General features: G+C 47.4%; 1 protein-coding gene across 1 annotated transcript in view; it reads left to right on the forward strand.

Annotated features, from left to right (window-relative positions):
- Positions 1-23,351, forward strand: part of LOC140907321 (scavenger receptor cysteine-rich type 1 protein M130-like) — a 179,904-nt gene that overhangs the window by 148,412 nt on the left and 8,141 nt on the right. Inside the window, exons 12-18 of the mRNA XM_073333014.1 lie at positions 12,584-12,898; positions 13,144-13,458; positions 18,364-18,681; positions 18,761-19,075; positions 21,646-21,960; positions 22,541-22,609; positions 22,684-22,998. Of these exons, the coding sequence (XP_073189115.1) occupies positions 12,584-12,898; positions 13,144-13,458; positions 18,364-18,681; positions 18,761-19,075; positions 21,646-21,960; positions 22,541-22,609; positions 22,684-22,998 (1,962 nt within the window). The remainder of the gene's footprint in view (positions 1-12,583; positions 12,899-13,143; positions 13,459-18,363; positions 18,682-18,760; positions 19,076-21,645; positions 21,961-22,540; positions 22,610-22,683; positions 22,999-23,351) is intronic.

A 23,351-nucleotide genomic window follows, 5' to 3' on the forward strand; every position in this document is an offset into this window, starting at 1 on the left:
TCGATCTGCTCCCGGTTCCCAGCACTGGGGAACTGTTCATGCACAGCAGCAGGGTCCACACGGACACTCAGGGTGCAGCAGGCTAGTGTGGGGTAAATTTACACCCCAGTGATTTATACCCCGCTCTATCTGCTGGATCTCTGGGCAGAGGGGGTGTGTTCATGTAACTCTCTCCCCCTCCCAGCAGCTGTCAGGGAAGAACTCAATCAGACCCTGCTTACACCTGCCATTTCCTTGTATCTTTAAACAATAAAAAGCTGGGTTGGGCAGGAACGTTACAAAAATGAGCTTCATTGTCAGGACTTGGAAACTCTGCAGAAAACAGATCGACCTTCACCAATGTAAACCCCCTAACCTGGTACTAACAACTACTCAATGCCTTGTGCTGCCCACCGAGCAAGTGCCCAGCAGGGAGTCCCTCTCCTCTGAACCTCACCAGAAGGAGGGAGCTGCACACAAACAAAGGGGTATCAGAGCAAAAGTCCCGTCTGTGCACCTTTCTGTAAAACTGCCGCTGCATCTCAGCTGGAGCTGCACGTTTGCAGTGGGAATCAAGTTCAAGTTTGTTACAGGGCGTTTGAAGGGCCAGACTGCCTAGTGGTTGGTGCCCCTGAACTCCAGCCCCTGGTTTTCAAGGTCTATTTCCTCAGTCTTTTAGGCAGTGAGGTAGGGAAACCCAGGCCCTCCCTCTCTACCAGGTCCCAGGCCAGGGTCCTGCATGCATCAACCCCTAAATAGGGGAGGCCTCCCCGCAAAGAGTCTAAATCCACTGCCCTGGGCTACTTTCTACCACTGCATGGCCCCCTAGTCCCATTTGCTGGGTGGCTTGCATACCATAGCGCTGTCTCGTGGATTTTGAGTGGCACCATGCTGTGGTCCCAGGCTCCTTCAGGTGGGGCAGCCACAAGTTTTGTGAGACTGAACCCCACAATGTCTCTGGGCTTCAGGGACCAAGTTACTTCAGTTGACAGAGGCTCCTTGGTCTCCTCCTCAGTCCCCCTTGGCCAGGGAGCCAGTGCTTACTCCCTGGTGACTGCCCCAGCTGGCAGGCTGGTGACCTTCCCCTCAAGAAGGGAGGCAGATAGCTCCTGCCTCTTCACCAGTCAGCCCTCAACTGAGCCAGGCTCTCTCCTTTTCTACATCCCCCAAGGCCTGCCATTGGCTGCAGGTACAGCGGGGTGGGGCTAGTCGGGCCCAAAGGCTCCCTTTAACCCCTGCCGTGCTGGCAGGGTAGTTCCACATGCCTGTGCTGAAGGTTGGAGAGGAGGATGAGTTTTTCCATGGCCCTTATAGTTATGTCCATTCTTGTCACTAATCCCTGTCTTCCCTGGGTATAGGTGCAGGGCCAGCTCATAGGGCCAAACCCAGGGTTCCTTACTCAGGCAGTCAGCTATTGACTGTCATGTGAGTTTGCTTTGTCCAGACTGAGTAGAAACAGAATAAAAGACTCAGGATTGGGCCGATTCAGGATTATTCCAGAAATAACCAGTCAGCCCTCTACAAACTGCCCTGTGCACTAGATATCACTGAGAACAAACACATATGAGAGCTGTGATGTTTCTGCACCAAGCAATTTTTCAGAGCTGCTCTCCTGACTGAATACTCAAAAACTTTCCAAAAGGTGGCAGTCATCTTCTTATATGCAGTGTTGTTGTAGCCGTGTTAGTCCCAGGATATTAGAGAGACAAGGTGGGTGAGGTAATATCTTTTATTGGACCTATTTCTGCTGGAAAGAGACAAACTTTTGATCTGACAGAGTAGAGCTGTGTGTAAGCTCAAAAGATTGTCTCTTTCACCAACAGGAGTGGGTCCAATAAAAGATATTACCTCAGCGGCTTTGACTCTCTCAACCCCATCTCGTCCAGCTATCACTTTTAATTTCTGGTTGGATTCATACCAAATTTTGCCAAAATCATTCTCCTCTGCCAAGGTCCCCTGCCTCAGATGGTGCCCAAGGAGTGAATCAGGGATTCAGAGTGAAAGAGGCTGTTGTCTGTAGGCCCAAGCCTCATCAGTTGCAGCAGCAGCATTGTCATCATCAGTGATCCCTCCATTCAAGGATGATCTCTACCACAGATTTACATATGGGTCCTGAGATCACTGAGGAATCCGATCCTGGAACCATAGATCTGCCCGCAGTAGGTATAGACATTGCCTGAGGGGTCAGCTGCCTGCTGGGAGAAATTTCTTTTTCTTTCCTTTCTTCTCTCTCTCTTTTCAACTTTGAGGGCAAGGCACTTCTCCTCGAAGCCGGCCACTGCCTGATGGAGGATGAAGCGGCATTGAGATTTGTTGGTTGCTTGGTCCTCCCACCTTCTGATGTCCACATGAGTTTTCTTGAGATACGCTTTCAGTGTGTCTTTGTAGGGTTTCCTCTGATTACCACGGGATCTCCGACCATGGGTGAGCTGAGAGTAGAGGCTTTGCTTTGGGAGGTGAGAGTCTGGCATCCGCACACAATGTCCAGCCCGGCAGAGTTGATGAGTGAGGATCATTGCTTCAATGCTGGTGACATTAGGTTCAATGAGATTGCTGGTGTTAGTCCAGCGATCTTTCCTCTTGATGCAAAGCATCTTCCAGAGGCATCTTTCATGATGCATTTCCAGACTCTTGAGGTGCTGTTAATAGAGGTTTCACATCTATAAAGGAGTGTAGAAATAACAATTGTCTCCTAGACCTGGATTTTGGTGTCCTTCCGTAAGTCACGGTCTGTGAAAACGTGCCAGAGCAGTTTCCCAAAGGAAGCAGTTGCACAATAGATCCTGTGTTGGATCTCACTGTCAATTTTTGCATTTTGAGAAAGTTGGCTACCGAGGTAACAGAAGTCCTCAACTCTTGATATTGAGTGAGAGTCATAGGCTTCAGTAAGCTTGTGCAAAAAATCCAGTGTGGACTGAAGGTCATTCCGAGTGTGCGTGACGACAACACAGTCATCCGCATACTACAGGTCAGTAATGGATGCCTTGAGCAGTTTAGACTTGGAACGGAAATGTCAAATATTAATAAGCCGCCCATCCATTCTGTATTGAATGTCAACTCCAGTGGGAAGGCGGTCTTTAAAAAGGATCAAAATGACTGCTAAATACATGGAGAACAGGGTTGTGGCAATAACACATCCTTGCTTAACCCCAGTTTTGATGACGAACGGATCCATCTCCAGGCCATTACAGAGAATGGTGGCTGTCCTCTCATCATGAAGAAGCCTTAAGCCCTTAATACATTTTGGAGGGCAGCCAAATCTGGCCAGCACCTTCCACAGGGCTTTGTGATTGACAGAGTTGAAGGCCTTTGTCAAATCAATGAAGGCCATGTGCAGGTCATAATTTTGCTCCCAAGACTTTTCCTGGGTTTGGTGGGCAACAAAGATTATGTCAGTTGTTCTGCGGGATGGCTTGAAACTGCACTGAGATTCCAGCAATATTTCCTCAACAAGGGGAAGTAATCAGTTTAAGAGGATATGGGTGAGAATTTTCCCTGCTGTAGATAGCAAGGCAATGCCATGATAATTTCCACACTCCAACTTATTCCTTTTTTAAAGATGGTAACAATGTTGGTATTTTTCAAGGCTTCCAAAAGCTTCTCATTATACCACATTTGAAGAAACATGAAGCTCCCAACAGCATAGCTCTGAGGATCTTTGGAGCACACAAGCCCCTTCACCACAACAAGGTGACGGTCCCCGAAGAGGTGTTGCAGCCATGGCAAGATGTGTAACCAATTAAATTATGCTGAAATCATACTCTTGGCCGCTGTGCACCAGAGTGGCACCAGGCACTAGACCTAAGATGACGGAGACTGTTTCCACCTATTGGGCTCAGGCAGTATGGGGAGGAAGCTAGCTGAACTGAATGCAGACCAGGGTGAGGGGGAAAGTAGATAAGGATAAGGATGCAGGGGGAATATTCTGAGCCTTGAGGCTGGTGGATGGAGAGAAAGTGGGACTGGAAAAGAAAGTGGGAGATGGGGACTGGCTGGGCAAGGAGACTGGGACTGGGAGGAGGGGAAAAGAGACTAGGACTGGCTAGGAAGGGCGATTAGGACAGGGAGTGGGTGGGGAGAGACTGTGACTTGCTCAGCAAGGAGATTGGGAGCTGGGGAGACTGGGACTGACTGGGTGTGACATTCCCCTCTGGTGTTATCCAGACCAGTGATCTGCTAGGTCACCCAATCCTTGACTCTGGGAGCCAGCCTTACCCTGCTCTGCTGTGAGAACCCCCACTCCTGGGTTGCTCACTCACAGCCTCTGGCATGTAAGCTGCTCCTTGGATTGTACAACCAAATCACACTAGCCACTATCCCCAGACACAACCTGAGGAACCTCCATCTTGCAGTGCCCAGTTATGCCCGCTGGACACTGCAAGCTTATCTGAGTTCATCAATTTAACAAAGAAATTGATATGGACCAGGCTTGTTATCCCAAGGGGAGTCCCTGACACACTTAAAACCAAACACACTGCTTCAGGTAGAATAAACAAATAAATTTATTAACTATAAAGATAGATTTTAAGTGATTATAAGACAAAACATAATGTAACAATGTTGCCTCTGGCAGGACACAGCTGAGAGTATCAATTCAGGACAAAACCAACAAGGAGTTTGGTGGCACCTTAAAGACTAACAGATTTATTTGGGCATAACCTTTTGTGGGTAAAACACCACTTCTTCAGATGCATAGAGTGAAAATTACAGATGCAGGCATTATATAATGACACCCGAAGGGAAGGGAGTTACCTCACAAGTAGAGAACCAGTGTTGACATGGCCAACTTGATCAGGGTGGATGCAGTCCACTCCCAATAATAGATGAGGATGTGTCAATTCCAGGAGCAGCAAAGCAGTTTTTGTAATGAGCAAGCCACTCCCAGTCCCTATTCAAGCCCAAATTAATGGTGTTAAATTTGCAAATGAATTGTAATTCTGGTGTTTCTCTTTGACGTCTGTTTCTGAAGTTTTTTTGTTCAAGTATAGCTACTTTTACATCTGTTATAGAATGTCCAGGAAGATTGAAGTGTTCTCCTACTGGCTTTTAACACCATTAATTTGGGCTTGAATAGGGACTGGGACTGGCTGGCTCATTACAAAAGCAGCTGTTGCTAATCTTTTAGAAGCTAAAATCTAAAGATTTATTCATAAAAAGAAAGAATTGTAGATGAGCGCTAAAACTGGTTAAATGGAATCAATTACATACAGTAATGGCAAAGTTATTTTTTCAGGCTTGTAGCAGTGATGGAATAAAGTGCAGGTTTAAATCAAGTCTCTGGAGTACATCCACAGCTTGGATGGGTCATTCAGTCCTTTGTTCGGAGCTTCAGTTTGTAGCAAAGTTCCTCCAGAAGTAAAAAAGCAGGATTGAAGACAAAATGGAGGGGTTTCCAGGGCCTTTTATATTCTTTCCCTTTGTTCTCCTGTGCAAAATCACAGCAACAAGATGGAGTTTGTAGCCACCTGGGTAAGTCACATGTCCATGCATGACTCAGTTTGCAGGCAGCAGCCATTCCTCACATGCCACCTTGAACATCTCAGGAAGACTTCTCATATGTGGATTGGAGTCTCCCAAGGTCCATTGTTAGTTAAGTGTTTCTCGATTGAGCACTCAGTCTGCAAATTCCTTTCTCAAGAAGCTGACCAAATGCTTCACTAATGCTACTTAATGACAGGTTTCAGAGTAGCTGAATTAGTCTGTATTCGCAAAAAGAAAAGGAGTACTTGTGGCACCTTAGAGACTAACAATGCATCCGATGAAGTGAGCTGTAGCTCATGAAAGCTTATGCTCAAATAAATTTGTTAGTCTCTAAGGTGCCACAAGTACTCCTTTTCTTAATGCTACTTAGAATCAAACACATTGAGAAACAAGTACATAGCCAATATTCATAATTTCAACTACAAAATTGATACATGCATACAGATAGCATAATCATAACCAGCAGATCAGAACCTTTCCATAGACACCTCACACGACAACCTTTGTACAATATTTGCTGCAAATGTATCACAGTGGTTGCAACAATGATTTATACAGTCACAGTTTATGTCAATACATAACAGATAACAAGTCAGATTTGGTCAAAAGAAATAAAAGCAAAACCCATTCTAAGCTGATCTTAACACTTTCAGTGCCCTTACAAACTTAGATGTTTCTCACCGCAGGCTTCCTGGTTACTCTTCAGCCTGGCTCTCCCCTTTGATCAGCGCTTCAGTGGCTTGGTGTGGTGGTGTCTGTAGATGTAGGTGGAAGAGAGAGGAAGACCATGGCAAATGTCTCTTCTTTTTATCATGTCCTTTCTGCCCCCATGGTTTTGCCCCTGCCTCCCCACTCCTTTTCAGAGTGAGGTGAGCATTACTGAATCTCTCCAAGGAAGATTGAGCAATTCCCCTGGTGTGGCCTCATGCAGGTGAGTCATTCATTGTAACTCCCTTCCTGGACAATGGCAGTTGATTGGTTGTTTGATATCCTGCCCAGGCGTTGGTTACTTTCCTTGCTGTTGCCTCTGGGGAGCTCATATCTGGCTGATCCCCCAATTTACAGCATGTTTTAGTGACAACCATACCACACAATTCTCATAACTTCATAAGCATTAATGATCTACACATATGAATAGAGAAATGACTTTCAGCAGATCCTAATCTTTCCCCTGATAGCTTAGAAGGCATGCTTTATATGTAAGATCACAATTATATGAAAATGAGGATTATGGGGATTACAGCACCCCCACCCCAAAGTATAGAATGCCACACTGGATGAGGAGTCTGGGACTGGGAACCAGTGGGAAGGAACCGGTGGTGGGTGAGGAAAAACAGATCAGATCAGGAACCAGGGTGTGTGGGGAGTCTAAGACTAACTGGGCGAGGAGACTGGAATAAGCAGACAGGGTGGGGTGGGGAGACTGAGAGCAGATCGACATGAACATTGAGTTTGTGGCAAGCTGGAGTGTAAATCTACCCTGCAGTGTCCTGCCAGGCACCAGGTGCCCATGTGGATGGTGTGGCTGTGCACTAAGGCCTTGTCTACACTGCTGCTTAAGTTGATGTAAGATACGTCACTCAGGGGTGTGAACCCCTGCCCCCCGCTCCCCCCCAGAGCAATGTAACTGACATCGACTTAAAGCGTTGTCCACATCTCACTATGTCAGCGGAAGACGCTCTCCCACCAGCAGAACTTCTGCCTCTTGATGAGGTGGGCTCATTGTACAGACAGGAGGGCGCCAGAGGCGTAGCCCGGTGGAGAGAACAGGGGGAGCGGACAGATAAAAAGGCCCCACCCGCTTGTACTCACCCGGCGGCGCTCCGGGTCTTCGGTGGCGCTTCAGCGGCGGGTCCTTCACCCGCTCCGGTCCTCGGTGGCACTGAAGGACCCCCCGCCACCGAAATGCCGCCGAAGAGCCGAGCGAGTGAAGGACCCACCGCCGAACCCACCACTGAAGCCCTGGAGCGCCGCCGGGTGTGTAAAAATTGAAAAGGCTCCAAAAAATTAAAAAGGCTCCACTTCTGCTCGGTGGGAGAGTGGCCGCTGCCCCGCCCCCCCCAGCTACGCGACTGGAGGGCGCTCTCCCCTCGACGTCACCCGTCTTCACCAGACGTGCCCAATCGGCGGCGCTGCATCGACACAGTGGCACTGATCTTCCGTTTTTTCAGTTTGCTTTTTTAAAACCTTAAAACGTTCCATTACTTTTAAGGAACATTCAGTTTGCAAAGTTCAGCGATAAAGAATAAGGAAATAGCAGAATTAAAGTTGTCTTTGCAGCTCTATTTTGGCCCATCTTTACGTATGCGTTAAGATTCAGTCTTTCATGACAGGATAACTTGCTATTTTCTCCACAGGACCCCTGCTTCATTCAGCACACAGAACTGACGGTGCTCTGACTCAGGGTTGTGGAGTGAAGGAGGCTGTTGTCTACAGGACCCCTGCCTCATTTGTTGCAGACACTGTGAAGTGTGCTGTGTGTGAGGCAGGGGATTGCAGAAGGAGAAAGGAGGGTCTCTTGTTAAGGCAGCTGAATGGTGCCCTGGAGAATTAGAGTCTATCCCTGCCTCTGCCACAGAGTTCCTATGTGATGCTTGGCAAGTCACTTAAACCAAATGTTTCACAGGTGGTCATTAATTGTCTGTACCTCATTTTATGGGTGGCCCCCTTGAGACCATGCACATCTGAGCTGAAGAAGTGCTGAGCACCCACAGCTCTAAACTGAAGGCAGTGGGAGCCGTGCTGCACAAGCCTAAATCCTCTCAAAAGCCAGGACATGAGTATCTCAGGTTGGGCACCCAAAATCACTGGACACTTTTGATAATTTTGGCCATAGAGTGTCTCTGGGCTTTGGTTCTCCATGTAAAATGGAGATAATAACACTTCCCTACCTCCCCAGTGTTGTCAGTTGTTGGCTGTGCGTGTTTTCTCTCTGTGTGTGTTTTCAGCTCTGCGCAGATAGCTGACGCAGCAGGCCTTGACCAAACTGCCTAAGAAGACCACAGACTCAGTTCAGTGGCGAATGCTCGTTCAGGTTTATTGCTGACGAAGGACGGTACTAGCTCCCCGGATCAATGTCTACAGTTACATTGGCACATGTAGGCCCCTTACCATGGGCTTGGCTCAGTGAGTGGCGAGACTTTCCACTCCCCACTCACCCCCTGCACCTAGGCCGGAAACCGCCCCCTCCATGTGACCTGTCTTTTGTACTGTGATAAAATCAAGTTACATGTTGCCCTTCTGATGTGACTAGTTACCACCTTTTGCCTTGTCCATGTTGGTTTGACCAAAACATCTCTATCCATCACCCTGTCATCCTGACCTTATCTTTCGGAGGGAGTAAATGTTTTCCTTTCATCATCTTTGGGGAGTGTGTTTACACCATAACCCTGTGTCAGGGTGTTCTGGTCCCACCCTTCTGGAAGGTGTTTATGCACGTGCCAGTGCCGAGCACTTCTCATGAGTGTTTGTGTTTTTGCAACACCAACCATGCCTTTGCCAGGTTCATGCTCTGGACAATGGACCCGCACGCACAGTCACAAAAGGGGCTAATGAAGGTTTCACAGGCAAGTGCAAGTCTGGCATTCTGAATGTTTGAGTGCTTCACTTTGCAAACGTTAACTTTCTTTTTGATTCATAGCTGAATAGATTTTAAGGCCAGAAGGGAGCATTAGATCTCGTCTGACCTCCTGGGTAACAAAAACTATAGAATTTAAACCAATTACTCCTGTACTTCATCTGAACTTGTGTTTGGCTGAAGCATATCTTCCAGAAAGGCACCCAATTTTGTTCTGAATACTTCAGGAGGTGGAGAATGTTCTGCTTCTTTTGGTAGTTTGTTCCAATGTTTCATCAGTAGTACTGGAAACATGTATGCCTTGCCTCTAATAGGAATGTATCTGTCTTTAACTTCCATCCATTGGTTCTTGTTATGCCTTTCCCCACTTGATTGAGAAGACCTTTACTATGCAGTGTTTTGTCCATGTGAAAGTATCTATACACTGAAATCAAGACACGTCTCGGTCATCTTTTTGATAAGCTAAACAGATTGACCTCCTAAAATCTCTCACTGCAGGGCACATTTTAAAGCCCTGGAATCATTATTGTGGATCTTCTCTGCACCCATTCCAATTTTTTAACATCCTTCTTACAATGTGGACACTAAAAGCAGATGCAGTATCTGTCTCCCCGGTGCTGTACACAGAGGAAAAATCACCTCCCTACTGGAGCTTGTTGGAAATTATCTGGCAAACCAGAGTTTCATTTGAAAGTGCCAGTTTGTTGAACTCAACATTTATCATGAAAGTGAACTGGGGTTCAATGAACTTTCTCGAAACCACAAGCATTGTCTGGTTGAAATGTCCATGGTTCCCTGCCAGGTTCCCTGGTGGCTCCTGTTAGTCCTGCTGTGCAGATTGTCCTGGGGCTGGGTACCCCAGTCTTCTAGCATCTGCAGCTCTGGGGCAGCCCCACCATACAGATTGCCCCAAAATTGGAGACCCTAGTCTTTCGAGGGTCTGGGCTCCAGGGAAGCCCTGCCAATGCTTTCAGGCTCTCTGCCATGGGATAGGAACCTGCAAGCCCTGGGAGCCCCAGCTCTAACCAAGGCTCGGCTCCAGGGTCTGCATCAGGGATCCTGGAAGTCCCGGGATGGATTCTGGTGTCCCAGGGTCTGTGGCTTGGGGCAGCCCTGCCTTGCAGAATGTCCCGGACTGGGCTATTTGCCTATTTTGGCTGCCAGCTGGCCAAGGAGTCTGGAAGCTCAGGGGTTCCCAGTCCAGGGCAGGCCACATGATGAGGCTGCCCCAGAGCCCCAGCAGTGGCTCTGAGAAATTGACATGCTTGTCCTGATGTTAACAGTGGTGAAATTGACAAGAATGTCAGTGTCACTCCGCATCTGTTGGGGTTCCTGGGAGCAAATTTCAAGTTGGATACACCATGGGTTGGAGTTTCCAAAACAAAATTTTAGTCGGATTTCCAATTTGCAGGAAATTTTAAAATAGTGACATTTCCTGTACACTGGAAATCCTGCATTTCAGCCAGCTGTCCTCATTGCTCCCCTCTTTATACATCCAAGGATCACCTTCGCCGTTTTTGCAGCGGCATCACACTGGGAGCTCATGTTCAGTTCTTTGTCTACTATGACCCCTGTAAAGAACATGGGCTATATCTGTATTTCTGTGAATATTACGTGCACCTCAGTTCCTTTTACTGCTATTTTCACATTTCCTTCAGGGGTTCAAAGGGCAACCCCCGTCTGAGCTCCCCATATGTCCCAGGACGGCAGACAATGGTTTCATAGAACCCAGTTACTGGTACTTAACTGACAATACAGGTGTCAGGGCTTTGGAACTTTTGCATCTGCCAAGCTGTGCACAAGTCACCTTCCTTGGGATGGGCCCCTGAGATGAGAAATCTTAAACAGAGAGCTTGGGAATTGTTAACAGGGGAGCCCTGAGGAACAGAGGGGGTGAGGCAGGGTCTTTAGGGAGGGAGACTATAACACAGTCCCCAGGAGCAGGGGTTCCTTGGATAAGCTGAGTCAACCCAGGTTTTGAGGGAAAAGCTGAGCTTTAGGTAAGACATAGGCCTGTAGGTCTTCAGTTGCTTTATTCTTTTCTCTGTGATTTCTGTGTTCCTGTGGATAAATAAAAAATAACACTGTCCTGGGTTCGGTACTCATCAATATTTTCATAAGTGACTTGGTTGATGGAGTAGAGAATACTCGGACACAATTTGTGGGTGACACGAAGCTGAGAGGGGTCGCAAGCTCTTTGGAAGGAAGGGTTGAAAATCAAAATGATCTTGATAAACTGGAGAATTGCTCCAAAATCAGCAAATTGAAATTCAGTAAAGACAAGTGCAAAGTATGAGACTTAGGAAGGAAAAATCAAATAAAAAAAATGGGGAATAACTGTCTAGGTAGCAGTTCTGCAGAAAATGATCTCAGAGTTATAGTGGATCACAATCTGAAAAGCTGTGATCCTCTTGTGAAAAAGAGAAATGTCATTCTGAATTATATTAACAAGAATGTTATATGTAATACACAGGAGGTAATTGTCCCTCTCTACTTAGCAATGGTGTGGTCTCAGCTGGAGTACTGTGTCCGTTTTTGCTCATCATTGTTTAAAAAAGATAAGGACAAATTGGAGAACATCCAGAGGAGAGCAACAAACAGAGTAAGAGGTTTAGAAAACATGATCTATGAGGAAATGTTGAAAGAATTGGACATTTTTAGTTTAGAGAAGAGCAGACTGAGAGGTGAACTGATAACAGTCTTCAAATAACTGAAAGATTGTTTGTTAATTGTTGTCCACATCCACCAAGGGTAGGACTCAACAATCATTTTAGATTGCAGCAAATGAGATTCAGATTAGATATTAGAAAAAAAGTTTCGAACTATAGGGATAATTAAGGACTGGAACAGGGTACGTAGGGAGGTTGTGTAATCCCCATCATTGGTGACTTTGCACAAAAAGTTAGACAAACATCTGTCAGGGTGGCCTAGGTATACTTAAACCTCCCTTGGTGTGAGGAGATGGACTAGATCACCTCTTGAGGTTCCTTCCAACCCTACATTTCTCTTCTTCTGGGGTTTTATCAGCTCTTGAGGCCTGCTGATATAAAAATAGTAAAGGCTGTTTAACTTCCTCCTGAGTTACCAATGGACTGAAGAGTAGTTCATCCTTTTCACATAATATGATACATCCTGTTTCTATCCAAAATCAGAAATATTTATTGAATACTTCTGCCTTTTCTTCATTGTTGTTAACAATTTTACCACCTTGATTTGCAGTGGAACTACACCACTGTTAGGATTTTTTGTTTGTTCCTAGTATAGTTAAAAATGCCTTGTGAATCCCCTAAGTGCAGCAACCCATTATTTTTTCCCTGACATCATTAGTTTCCCTTATCAATTTTCTACACATTATATCATCTAATGTATATTGATTGTTATGTAATACCACTGTTTCCCATTTGTTATATATTGCTTTTTTATTTCTCATTGCGGCCTGCACTTTGCCACTGAGCCATGATTGGCGTTCAGGCAAAATGTTATGGCTGTCGAGCATCTAACTCCCTGAGGCCCCTTTGTAAATTCCTGCCTTCATTAAATTTCTAGGACACATTAAGCCCCGGCTGGTTGGAGGGCATAGTGCCTGTTTAGGACGTGTGGAAATAAAAGATGGAGAAACATGGAGCACAGTCTGTGATGCCCACTTTGATCTCAAAGCTGCCAACGTTATCTGTAATGAACTACAGTGTGGAACAGCTCTGTCTATCCCAGGAGGAGCTCACTTTGGAGAAGGACATGGACCAATCTGGACTGAAGCATTCCGGTGCGCGGGGAATGAGTCCCACCATGCGTACTGTCCCCGGATATCGCACATCAGTCAGTCATGCTCACATGCAAATGATGCTGGAGCCATATGCTCAGGTAAGAATTCAGTGCAAAGTTTTTAAAATCCCAGTGATGTGAATTCTAGATTAGGGTGAAGCAGTATACAGATCTCACTGTGTAGAGAGCTAGGGTAATAGGATGGCACCAGCTTCTCGTAAAACACAAATGATCCAAGATAAATAGAATCAGATCAAATCCTCCCCTGACTTTCCTTTCTTTAACTATTTGGTATAAAATAGCTCCAAGTTTCCCTCTCTAAACCCCTTCTCCCTTCTCCCCAGGGCACACAGGGTTCCGCCTGGTGAACGGCAGCACAACGTGCTCAGGGAGGGTGGAGATCCAGGTTCTTGATGCCTGGGGAACCCTCTGTGACTCTCGCTGGGATTTACCGGATGCCAACGTTCTCTGTTGTCAGCTCGACTGCGGCTTCGCTGAATCAGCCCCAGGAGGAGGGTATTTTGGAAGGGGAACTGGCTCTGTCTGGACAGACACATTTCACTGCAAAGGGACTGAACCCCATTTGGGCCACTGCCCTGTTACTGCCCTGGGGGCCTCTCAGTGCTCCCATGACAATGATGCCAGTGTGGTTTGCTCAGGTAAGTGTAATGCTGGATTAATGACACTGGCCCCTCAGTGTGTGACACTGACCCAAGAGCGGGGAAACCTCAGGGCACAGCAAGGGGAGAGGGAGCAAGATTCTAAACTACGTATCATAATGGTAAATGTATTAAAAATAAAATTAAAGTAAACATGACCTCAAAAAGAACAGTGATGACCCGGGAATGCCCTGGATTCTCCAGTAAAAACATCAGCAACTCTGTCCTTCCACCGGGCAGTGGAGCAGGGGCAGCACTTTGTCCTTCGGGTTTCATAAATGTCACCGATTCACTGTTCTCATCCTTCTCCAAATCACTGCTGTAGTAATTAGAGGGGGAGCTACTAGCAATTCCCAAGATGGAGGTTGCATCACACTTTCTCTGATCAAATACTCACACCACCAGCTCTTGAGGAGATTGTATGCCTTCATTGTCTGCAGCAGGCCTTTGCAATTTGGCAAGGGATCAGTGCTGGGGCCAGGGAAGTGCCTTGCCCTCGTGCAGGGAAATCCCTTCCAGGTTGGCTGAATTAGAAACTGTGGAAAATAAACTTTTCTCTTCTCTCATTTGAGTTCCTGAGGGTATTTTTGGGAGCGTGCCACAGAGAAAGTAGCACTTTATCTCACTTTGGTTTTTTCTAACTTTTTCACACCTTTCCAGTTGAAAAAAAACTCAGAAAGATCCCCCCGCTCCCCCTGCTCTCTTACACTTTTCTTGATTTTTGCTAATTTTTTACAGTGGCAAAAAAGATGAAAAAATAGGAAGGGGGAGAAAGGGGGAAAACCTGTAAACCCAAATATGAAAAGGAAAATTGATTTTTTCATTTTCCAAAAGTTAAAATGAATCAATGTTTTAGTTAGAATCTAAACAAAAATGCTCCTTCCATTTTCCCATGCCAGTCTCTCGGGTGTGTTTGGAAGCTGAAATCCTGCATGACCACACAGTACTTAGCAGGGAAAATATTTACCTCACATAAAAACATTAACAAATTAAACAGTGTTATTAGTGAAAGCCAAAGGCACAAGAATTAGGAAATATCAGAATTAAGATTACCTGTGCAATGTTCATTCAGCCCCCCCTGTTCATCTACATTATGACACAGTCTAATTGCATGCACACGTCCTGTTATTCCCCTCCATCCCACCAGCTCCTGCCTCCTTCAGTGCCATGGGAGGATGGTGCTCAGGGGATGGAGGAGCTGGAGGATCTTTCTTTTTATCCTCATCATTCAACCTGTGACCCAGGGCCTTATTCACTCTACAGACCGTACAAACACTGCACTGAATACAGAATTATTCATTTCTTCATGGGCTTTTCTATGGTGCTCCTCACCGTAGTATCAGAGTGCACCACAAGCATTAGTGAATTTGTCTTCACAACACCACTGGGAGAGAGCAGACTGTTATAATGCCATTTCAAAAGTGACTTAGACACTTAGAAGCCCAAGAATAACATTTTCAAAACTGCCTAAGTGACTGAGGGACTTAAGTCCCATTTTCTCCAATAACGTAGGAGCCCAAGAACCCTGGAGACTTCACCTTCTTGTAGCCTAAATCACTTCTGAAAATGGCACTTAGGCTCCGACATCATTTAGCTGCTTTTGAAAATGTTACATACAATGATTAAAGCCAAACTTCCAAACTCGCTACTTATTTGGAGTGATTGGGTACCAACCTGAGACCCTCATGGCCTGATTCTTCAGAGTACTCACCATTTCTATAGAGCTTTGTGTGTTCAAAGTACTGTCCAGACATTAATAAACCCTCTCAGAACTCCAGGGAAGCAGGTGGTAAGTATTTATATCAGCTCCATTTTACAGATAGTGAAACTGAGAAAGAAAAGCAAAGTGACTTGCCCAAGGCCATCCAGTAAGTCAGCAGCGGACACAGGATAAAACTCAGTATTTTGATTCACAGCCCTGTGCTCGTTCCCTCCAACCACACTGCCTGACTTCTGAAGAGCTGAGCAGCCACATCTTGTCTTGACCCTGGCGGCAGTTGCGAGTGCTCAGTACTTCTGAAAATCAGACCCCATGAAAACTAGTTGAAGAGACCTGCTCAGCATCACCTGTGAAGTCTGCGGAAGAGGCAGGGATAGAACTGAGCTCTACTGAATGACGGTCACTGTCTTAACAAGATCATCCTAGTTCTTCCTGCGCTCCCCTGCTCATTCTCGACAGGCTTTCCAGTTTCTAAAGTGAGTGAGGCAGGGGTCGTACAGGTAACAGCCTGATGCTTCACAACCCCGATTTATCCATCCTGGGCACTGAAAGTGCGGGAAAAATAATTCACTCGAAAACTTAATTTTAGTGGCCAGCCAACCTGGTTCCCTTGTGGCTAAATGGAGCCCATCTTATCGGTCTGTAGATCCGCAGAGTTTTAAGACCCAAAGAGGCCATTGTGATCATCTCTTCTCCCCTCACCAAAGGGACCCCTCCTGCTTAATGAAGTTGCAGCTCCCCTCTCTGCCCCATCTTCTCATCCATGTACAGAGTCTCCACAGGGCTTCTTGCCTGGCTGGAACTGGGGTCCTTACAGAGAAACCTACTGCAGAAACCCTGGATTTCAACCTTCTTCCTAATAATGGACACGTAGCTTCCAGGACTGTCTCCCACAGAGCCCAGGGTCACTGGTGCCATTACACACCACGACTAAGCCTATAGGGTGCTGCCCAGCACTCTCAACAGACGTCTACTCTCCTCTTTACAGCTGATACCTTTGTACCTTGGGGACAATTCACCTCGCAGTTCTCCTGCTTCTCACAGAGGCTGATACCTGCATTCCTAACTGAATTCCCTGCAGCCCTGCCCTGCCTCTCCTAATTAGCTACCCAGCCCAGACCCTGGTTCTCGGAGGGAACTCCTCAGCACATGAAGATGCTGATTTCTCCCTACAATTGCTGGAAGGAGAATCCCTTCTAAGGAAGAACACCTGGTCCCTTCCATACAAGCTCCATCTGCCGTGATCCCATTTGGCCTTCGTGAGGGGCTGTGGTACCCAGTTATATCCATGAGCCTCCTCGGAAAGCCCCAGATCTACTCTCTGCCCTCACACTACACTAGTGGCATACCTAGGACAGGAAACTTGGGTGGGCCCCAGCTTTCAGGGGGGTGGGCAGGGACGGGAGGAGCAGAGGGAGGAGTACAGGAGGAATCCAGTGCCCTGGGAAGGGGGCAGGAGAGAGGGGGGCTCTCCTCCCTCCACCCCTTCCAGCCGGCCCTTACCACTCAGCAGGCACCCAAATCTGAGGCTGCCCGGGGAACACAGGCTGCGGGGCGTGCCTAGGGAAAACAGATAGGAAATGTGAAAAATTGGACAGGTGGTGGGAAGTAAGAGGCGCCTATATGAGAAAAAGTCCCAAATATCAGGACTGTCCCGATAAAATTGGGACATTTGGTCACCTAGGCGTGCCTTTTGGGCAAAGCAGGGTCCCACGAGGGCTCAAGCTCTACTCACCCTTCCCGACCCTGGCTCAGTGTCCGTCAGCCCAGCCATGTCCTTTTCCTGCCGGTGCCGGGAGCTGCTGCCCCGGTCTCTGGCCCCAGCACTTGCCCCACCCAGACCTGCCCTCACGAGGCACACCCCCTGCGGGGCTAATGCTTGGGTCAGAGACCAGGGAAGCAGCGCATGGTGCTGGCAGAAAAAAGATGCAGACAGACTGACGGACACCGAGCTGGGGTTGGGAGTCCCAGCCTGTGGATTTGGGGGGCTCCAGCCCTAATTTGGGTGGGCCTGGATGATCACTGGGTAGGCCACAGCCGACCCGTGGCTACCCCTGCACTACACTAGCTGCATGCAGGCAGTCTCCTGGTCCAGTCTTAGGGTGAACTCCTGGCTCCATTGAAGTCAAAGGAGGTTTTACCATTGCCGTCAGTGGGGCCAGGATTTCACTCTTAGCCTTGAAATGTTATTTGGCTACCAAGATCCTTGAGCTGGTTGGATCCAGTGCACACACACTTTACCCATCAGGTCGCCATACTAGTACATACTGTACCCGACACAGCCAGTGGGTGTGCCCTGCACTGACTCTGCTGTTGTCTTTTAACATTGTCAGTCTCTCCTGGCTGCACCTGGGTCTGAACTCGGGGAGTAATTCCTAACTTACCACCTTGCTGTCGGACTCTCTGATTCTAAGACACACGCAAAGACTGAGATTCACATCCCAAGGGAGTCACAATATTCACCAACAAAGCACGTCCCCTTCCCCGCCCCACACACAACCTGCTTCTTGTGCTATGAATCGATCAGCTGGAATCTCACGTAAGACTCAGAGATGACACCACATTTCAGGGGACAGCTCCAGTTAGAACCACCAGTGCCGGGAACTATCTAACACTAGGAGCTCCTGCACTGGATCTACGTGAACCAAGAAAGTTGCCACCTGCTGAGTAAAGATCAGAGGGAACTAAGGGTATTTACCAACAATAACCTGTTCCTGACCACCGTGAACCCTGCTCTTCCATTGGCCAAACTTCCTGAAGGCAAACTTGCCTAAATCATTCACGACCCACCTGCTAAGTGCTTGTGCAGACACCGTTCACTGGCTTCCAGCCATTTAAGCCTGGATAAAGTGACTACAAACCTCAGCAGCCATTCCACCACCACACACAGAGACTATTTTCCCAATCAGTAATCTGCAGGAATTCCCTCGCTCACTCATTTAGAGAGTCTGTTGGCAAGCCCTTGTATCAAGCTCAGAGTTTTAAAATCCTAACAGCACCTTCCACTTATAGATTCACAGGAATAAGTGTCTTCTGACAGAGGTTGTTCCCTTTAACACTGTGACACACTCTGATCACTGGCTTATACCTTTTTATTGAGAAATAGTCCACAATTTCATGCATATTATTTCTAGTGTATGAGAGAGAGTGTTATTCAGTGTGTTTCCCATCTCCCCTGAGCCCAGGTCACTCTGAATCACTCAGACTGCTGAACGGAGAGAGTCGGTGTGATGGGAGAGTTGAGATTTCCCTCTTGGGTGTGTGGGGCAGAGTGCTGGATGACCAGTGGGACATGGACGATGCCAGCGTGGTGTGCAGGGAGCTCCAGTGTGGAGTGGCTGAGAAAGCTTTTAACCCCCCAAAGTCTGAGCAAGGAACGGGCCCTGTGGGGCTGAGAAGGGTCCAGTGTGCAGGAAATGAGACTCGTCTGATTCTCTGTGACAACTCCACATCTGAGACAGCACAGGCAGCAATTGCTGAGGACGTCAGTGTCATTTGCTCAGGTGATTCATTTCCAAATCTCACAAACATTGTCTGTTCAGTAAGAAAATACATATTAACAGCTGCGATCTATCCCTGCAGGGAGCCGGCAGATCAGACTGGTGAATGGGACAGATCACTGTGCCGGGAGAGTGGAGATTTATTACAATGGCAGCTGGGGGACGGTCTGTGATGATTCCTGGGATCTGTCAGACTCCAATGTCGTTTGCAAACAACTGGGATGTGGACGCGCCATCAATGCAACTGTCTCTGCTCATTATGGGCAAGGATCCGGGCAGATCTGGCTGGACGATGTGAACTGCTCTGGGAACGAATCCAATCTCTGGGCATGTCCTTCGGGGGGCTGGGGCCAGCACAACTGCAGACACAAAGAGGACGCGGGAGTTCTCTGCTCAGGTCTGTTCTGGGAATGCTCACGTGAGTCTGGTTACCAGGGGATTAAATGGAGGGGGCAGATGTTTAAGGAGATTGCTGAGAATGACACTCTCCCTGACTGTCTCTGCCTCCCTTTGCCTTGTGTAACTACCTACCAAGGTCACCATTAGAAAGTCCTCAGCTCCCACCCAGAGGTGTTGGAGATATTGCAAGATTTCCCTTAGAATGCTAGAAGGCTGCATCTCAGGTATCTAAAGGAGATTGTATCATGGAAAGCAGTGACTGAAAAAGATGTAGGGTCCGAGTGGAGAAATAAGTAAACATAAGCTCCCAGTGTCGTGAGTGGCAAAACAGGCTAATGTGAACCTTGGATGTATAAACAGGGGAGTAGTGAGTAGGAGTGGGGACTAAATTTTACTGTTGTACATGGTACTGGTGAGACAGATCAGAACTGGACACAGTATTCCAGTATGTCCACAAAAATTGGAGCAGAGAAGAGCCAGAAAAGTGATCTGATGAATAAAAGCCTTACGGTGAGAGATTTCAGATGCTGAATCTGTTTAGCTTATCAAAACAATCAAGAGGTAACTTGATTGCAGGGCATAAATCCGTTCACAAGGAGAACATACCACTTACTAAAGGGCTCTTTAATCTAATGCAGAAAGGCAGAACAATAGTTGATGGCTGGAAGCTGAAACCAGACAATTCACTTCAGAAATAAGGACCAGGTTTTTAACAGGGAGGATGATTAACCATCGGAACAAACTACCAGGGAATGGTGCATTATGCATCTCTTTAAATCCTTCTGTCTAGACTGGTTGCCTTTCTGGAAGCTATGCTTACGTCAAACTCAAGTTATTAGGCTCTATGCAGCTGTTTTACAGACGGTCAAATTATTTGATCTCATGATCCCTGTCACACTGTCTGGAGAGGCTCATGGCACTGAGTGCCCACCTCAGGCAGATGGTGAGAAACAAGGCAATACCCCAAACTGCTGGTGTGTTCTATAAGTAGATTTCACCAAGCCAGTAACAGATGTGAACTCCTGGACCAATGTTCCCTGTAATTTTTACTTCCATGTGCGGAATGAATTTTGTTCTGTGCACCAGTCTAGAGGTGATGTGTGGTGGGGTTGGAGCTGAGGGGTTCAGAGTGTGGGAGGCAACTCAGGGCTGGGGCAGAGGGTGGCTGTGCACAGGGTGAGGGCTCTGACTGGGGGTGCGAGCTCTGGGGTGGGGCCAGGGATGAGGGGTTTGTAGTTCTGGCTGCCCTGGGGCTGCAGCGGGAAGAGAGAACTCCCCCAAGGCCTCTCTTGCTGCAGCAGCCTGGGGCCAGGGGAGAGGCACGTCTCCCCACTGCGGCAGCTCTGGGGCTGAGGAAGAGGTGCCTCTCCAGTCTAGGCCCCTGTGGCTGCATGCCTATGAGGCCTTTGATAGCCTTCTGTGCGTCCATATGGCCACACAGCTCAGAGGGAACTTACTCCTGGATCACTGTATCTATCTTACCATGGAGTCACAGACCGTCCCCTTAGACTCTCCAGTCTATTGTCACCCAAACAAACTGGACTTAGGGATAAGTGGTCACTTACACCTAAAATCACATCACATTCAGGTTTCTTTCAATCCCAAGAGACCAGCCACTTACTCAGATCACTGGGTACCCTGGATCTTACATCAAAGACAATGCGTGTAGCCAATCCTGTAATAAACTATATACAGGTTTATTCACTAGGAAAAAGAAATAAAATGGCTGTTTACACGGTTAAAGCAAGCAATCGTCTACACACAAATGAGTTACCATTTATATCCTCGGAGTGACAGAGTTGTAGTGATCTGTCAAGTCCAAATGTCCTTCAGCGCTGACCCAGGGGTAACCCCTTGGGGTCTCGGGCTTCAGTTTGGTTTCTTTAGCCCTGTCACAGTTCAAACAGCCAAAAAGATGAAAAATCTTCCCATCTATTATTTTTATTTCCCTCTTCCAGCCTTCAAAGCAATGGGATAAGACCTTCTGCATGTACTACATGCAGGGGATGGGCGGCGGGGATCATTCCCGTGCCTGAGTTCACAAGTTCAGAGCAAACATTTTCAGTATAAAGCAAAACTTACATATGTTCTTGTAGCATGGACCACAGACATTACAAGTGAGATTAATGCCAGCAGCAACTAACCAGCATTTCATAAAGTCTAAACACTCAATACATTCTTCCAAGACTAATACCTGTTTTCAGCAAAACTAACACACATTTGACCCTGCCTGGTCTCCAGCTATGAGCTTGTAAGTTCTCAGCTAAGGCTTGCAGCCTGGGCAAGAGCTGGCATCTGGCCTGCCAATGTCACAATCCTTCCCGGCCTTCATCTATTACAATCTGTATGTAGCTGCTGCTAAATGGTGGCCTTCCAGAGGCGCCCACTGTATTTCTAAGGGGCCTGTGGTGTCCAAAAGAGTCTCTTACTCTTGGAGTGGTTCTCTAGCCGTTGCTCTTGCAGAATGAGGCACAGGATCGTTAGCAATTGCTGGGATTTCACTATTCACACCCCAGTTCATTTCAGAATCAAATGATCTAAATTCCCTTTTTCTGCATTTCCTTCTAGAGTTCACAGATCTGAGGCTGGTGAGCAACAGTGACTGTGCAGGGCGGCTGGAGGTTTTCTACAATGGGACGTGGGGCAGTGTTTGCTCCAATGCGATGTCTGGAGTCACCCCAGCAATTGTCTGCAAACAGCTGAACTGTGGGGACGGAGGGCAGATTGCAAGAGACTTTGAATATGGACCAGGTTCTGGTCCCACGTGGCTGGACCACGTTGCATGCAGTGAGCAGCACAGCTCCCTCTGGCAGTGCCCGTCAGAGCCCTGGGATCCAAAGTCATGTGATAACCGAGCAGAAGAGACCCATATTTCTTGCACTGGTAATTCTGAAACTACCTGCATGCGCGCGTGCAAACCCACATGTACGCGATGTGTTCAATTAATTGAAAGGTTAGGATAGAACTTTTGTTGTTGTTCACATCTCAGTGTAGGCAGATTTAAATTCTCAGCACAAGATACAAACATATTTTCATGATGTTTTATAGGAACAAGCATTTGTCTGATTAACAAGAAACATGGAAGTTAATCAATTAATTTTAAAAGAGACTGGTGTTAGACACTGCGATAAGGTAGTCTGAGAGCCAAGAAAAGCCTCTCCCTAGAGACCATCATGAGGCAGCTCTGGGGTTATTAATCCTTTTGGGATGAACAATCAGACCTGGGCCCAGGCTGTGCAGTTTGGGTCAGAACTGGAATCCCCCATAAATCTGGGTGCATGTCGGCCTGTGTGTCTGATTAACAGCTGAATAGCAAAGTAATTAGGTATTAAATGACCCAGCGTTCACATTTCAGTTCACACAGTGCTGAAATTAGGGGTTTAAAATACAGATAAATTCTACTCTCACATCACACATCACACACACAACCCAGTGCATTCACCTCAGCGTTTTCTCTCCATAGGGAAAAAACCAAAACCAACACCAACTCAGACCCTGTTTGCCGAATGCCCGAACTCTCCCAGCTGCACAGGTATCTTGCTTCTCACTGTCTCCCTCTTGGTCCCTAAGTTGTCCCAGTAACATGTGAGGTTTCTGCATTTCTAGACCAGGACAAGTTGCGCATCATGGGAGGAGAGGACAGATGCTCGGGGAGAGTGGAGGTTTGGTACCGTGGCTCCTGGGGAACAGTTTGTGATGACTCCTGGGACATGGCAGATGCTAACGTTGTGTGTAAACAACTGGGCTGTGGATCTGCTGTATCTGCCCCGGGCGAGGCTGCATTCGGCCAGGGGACTGGTCCCATCTGGGTGGAGACGTTGAATTGCAGAGGGACAGAGTCATCTCTCTGGGACTGTCCTGCCAGGCCCTGGGGTGAGAGCAACTGTGGTCATAAGGAAGATGCTGCCGTGAATTGCTCAGGTGAGTGACAGGAGATGTTTCTGCTACATGCTGTAATATTCAGGGGAAAGGATGGTTTAGCTCACCCATCCCCTTTGGTCCCAAACCAGGCCCTTCCATCTCCTGAGTGCTGGAGCATCCTGGATGTTGAGGGGTGGAACCTTTGTGGGGTCAGACTGGCTCAGGCATCAGCCCACATAGCCCCTGCATCCATCACAGGCCCCACTGTGCTGGTTTGTTATGAGAGTCCTCATTGCTGCACAGAGCACAAGGGACTTGGGCCCTAAATCACTAACAAACAGGTCCTGTGCTGCTGTGAGGGAGTTTGTGGAGGTGATAGCTGGAGACAACAAGGAACTCTCAGAGGTGAGGAT

The sequence above is a fragment of the Lepidochelys kempii genome, chromosome 1, assembly GCF_965140265.1.
Source record: "Lepidochelys kempii isolate rLepKem1 chromosome 1, rLepKem1.hap2, whole genome shotgun sequence".
In the NCBI taxonomy this organism is placed as follows: Eukaryota; Metazoa; Chordata; order Testudines; family Cheloniidae; genus Lepidochelys; species Lepidochelys kempii.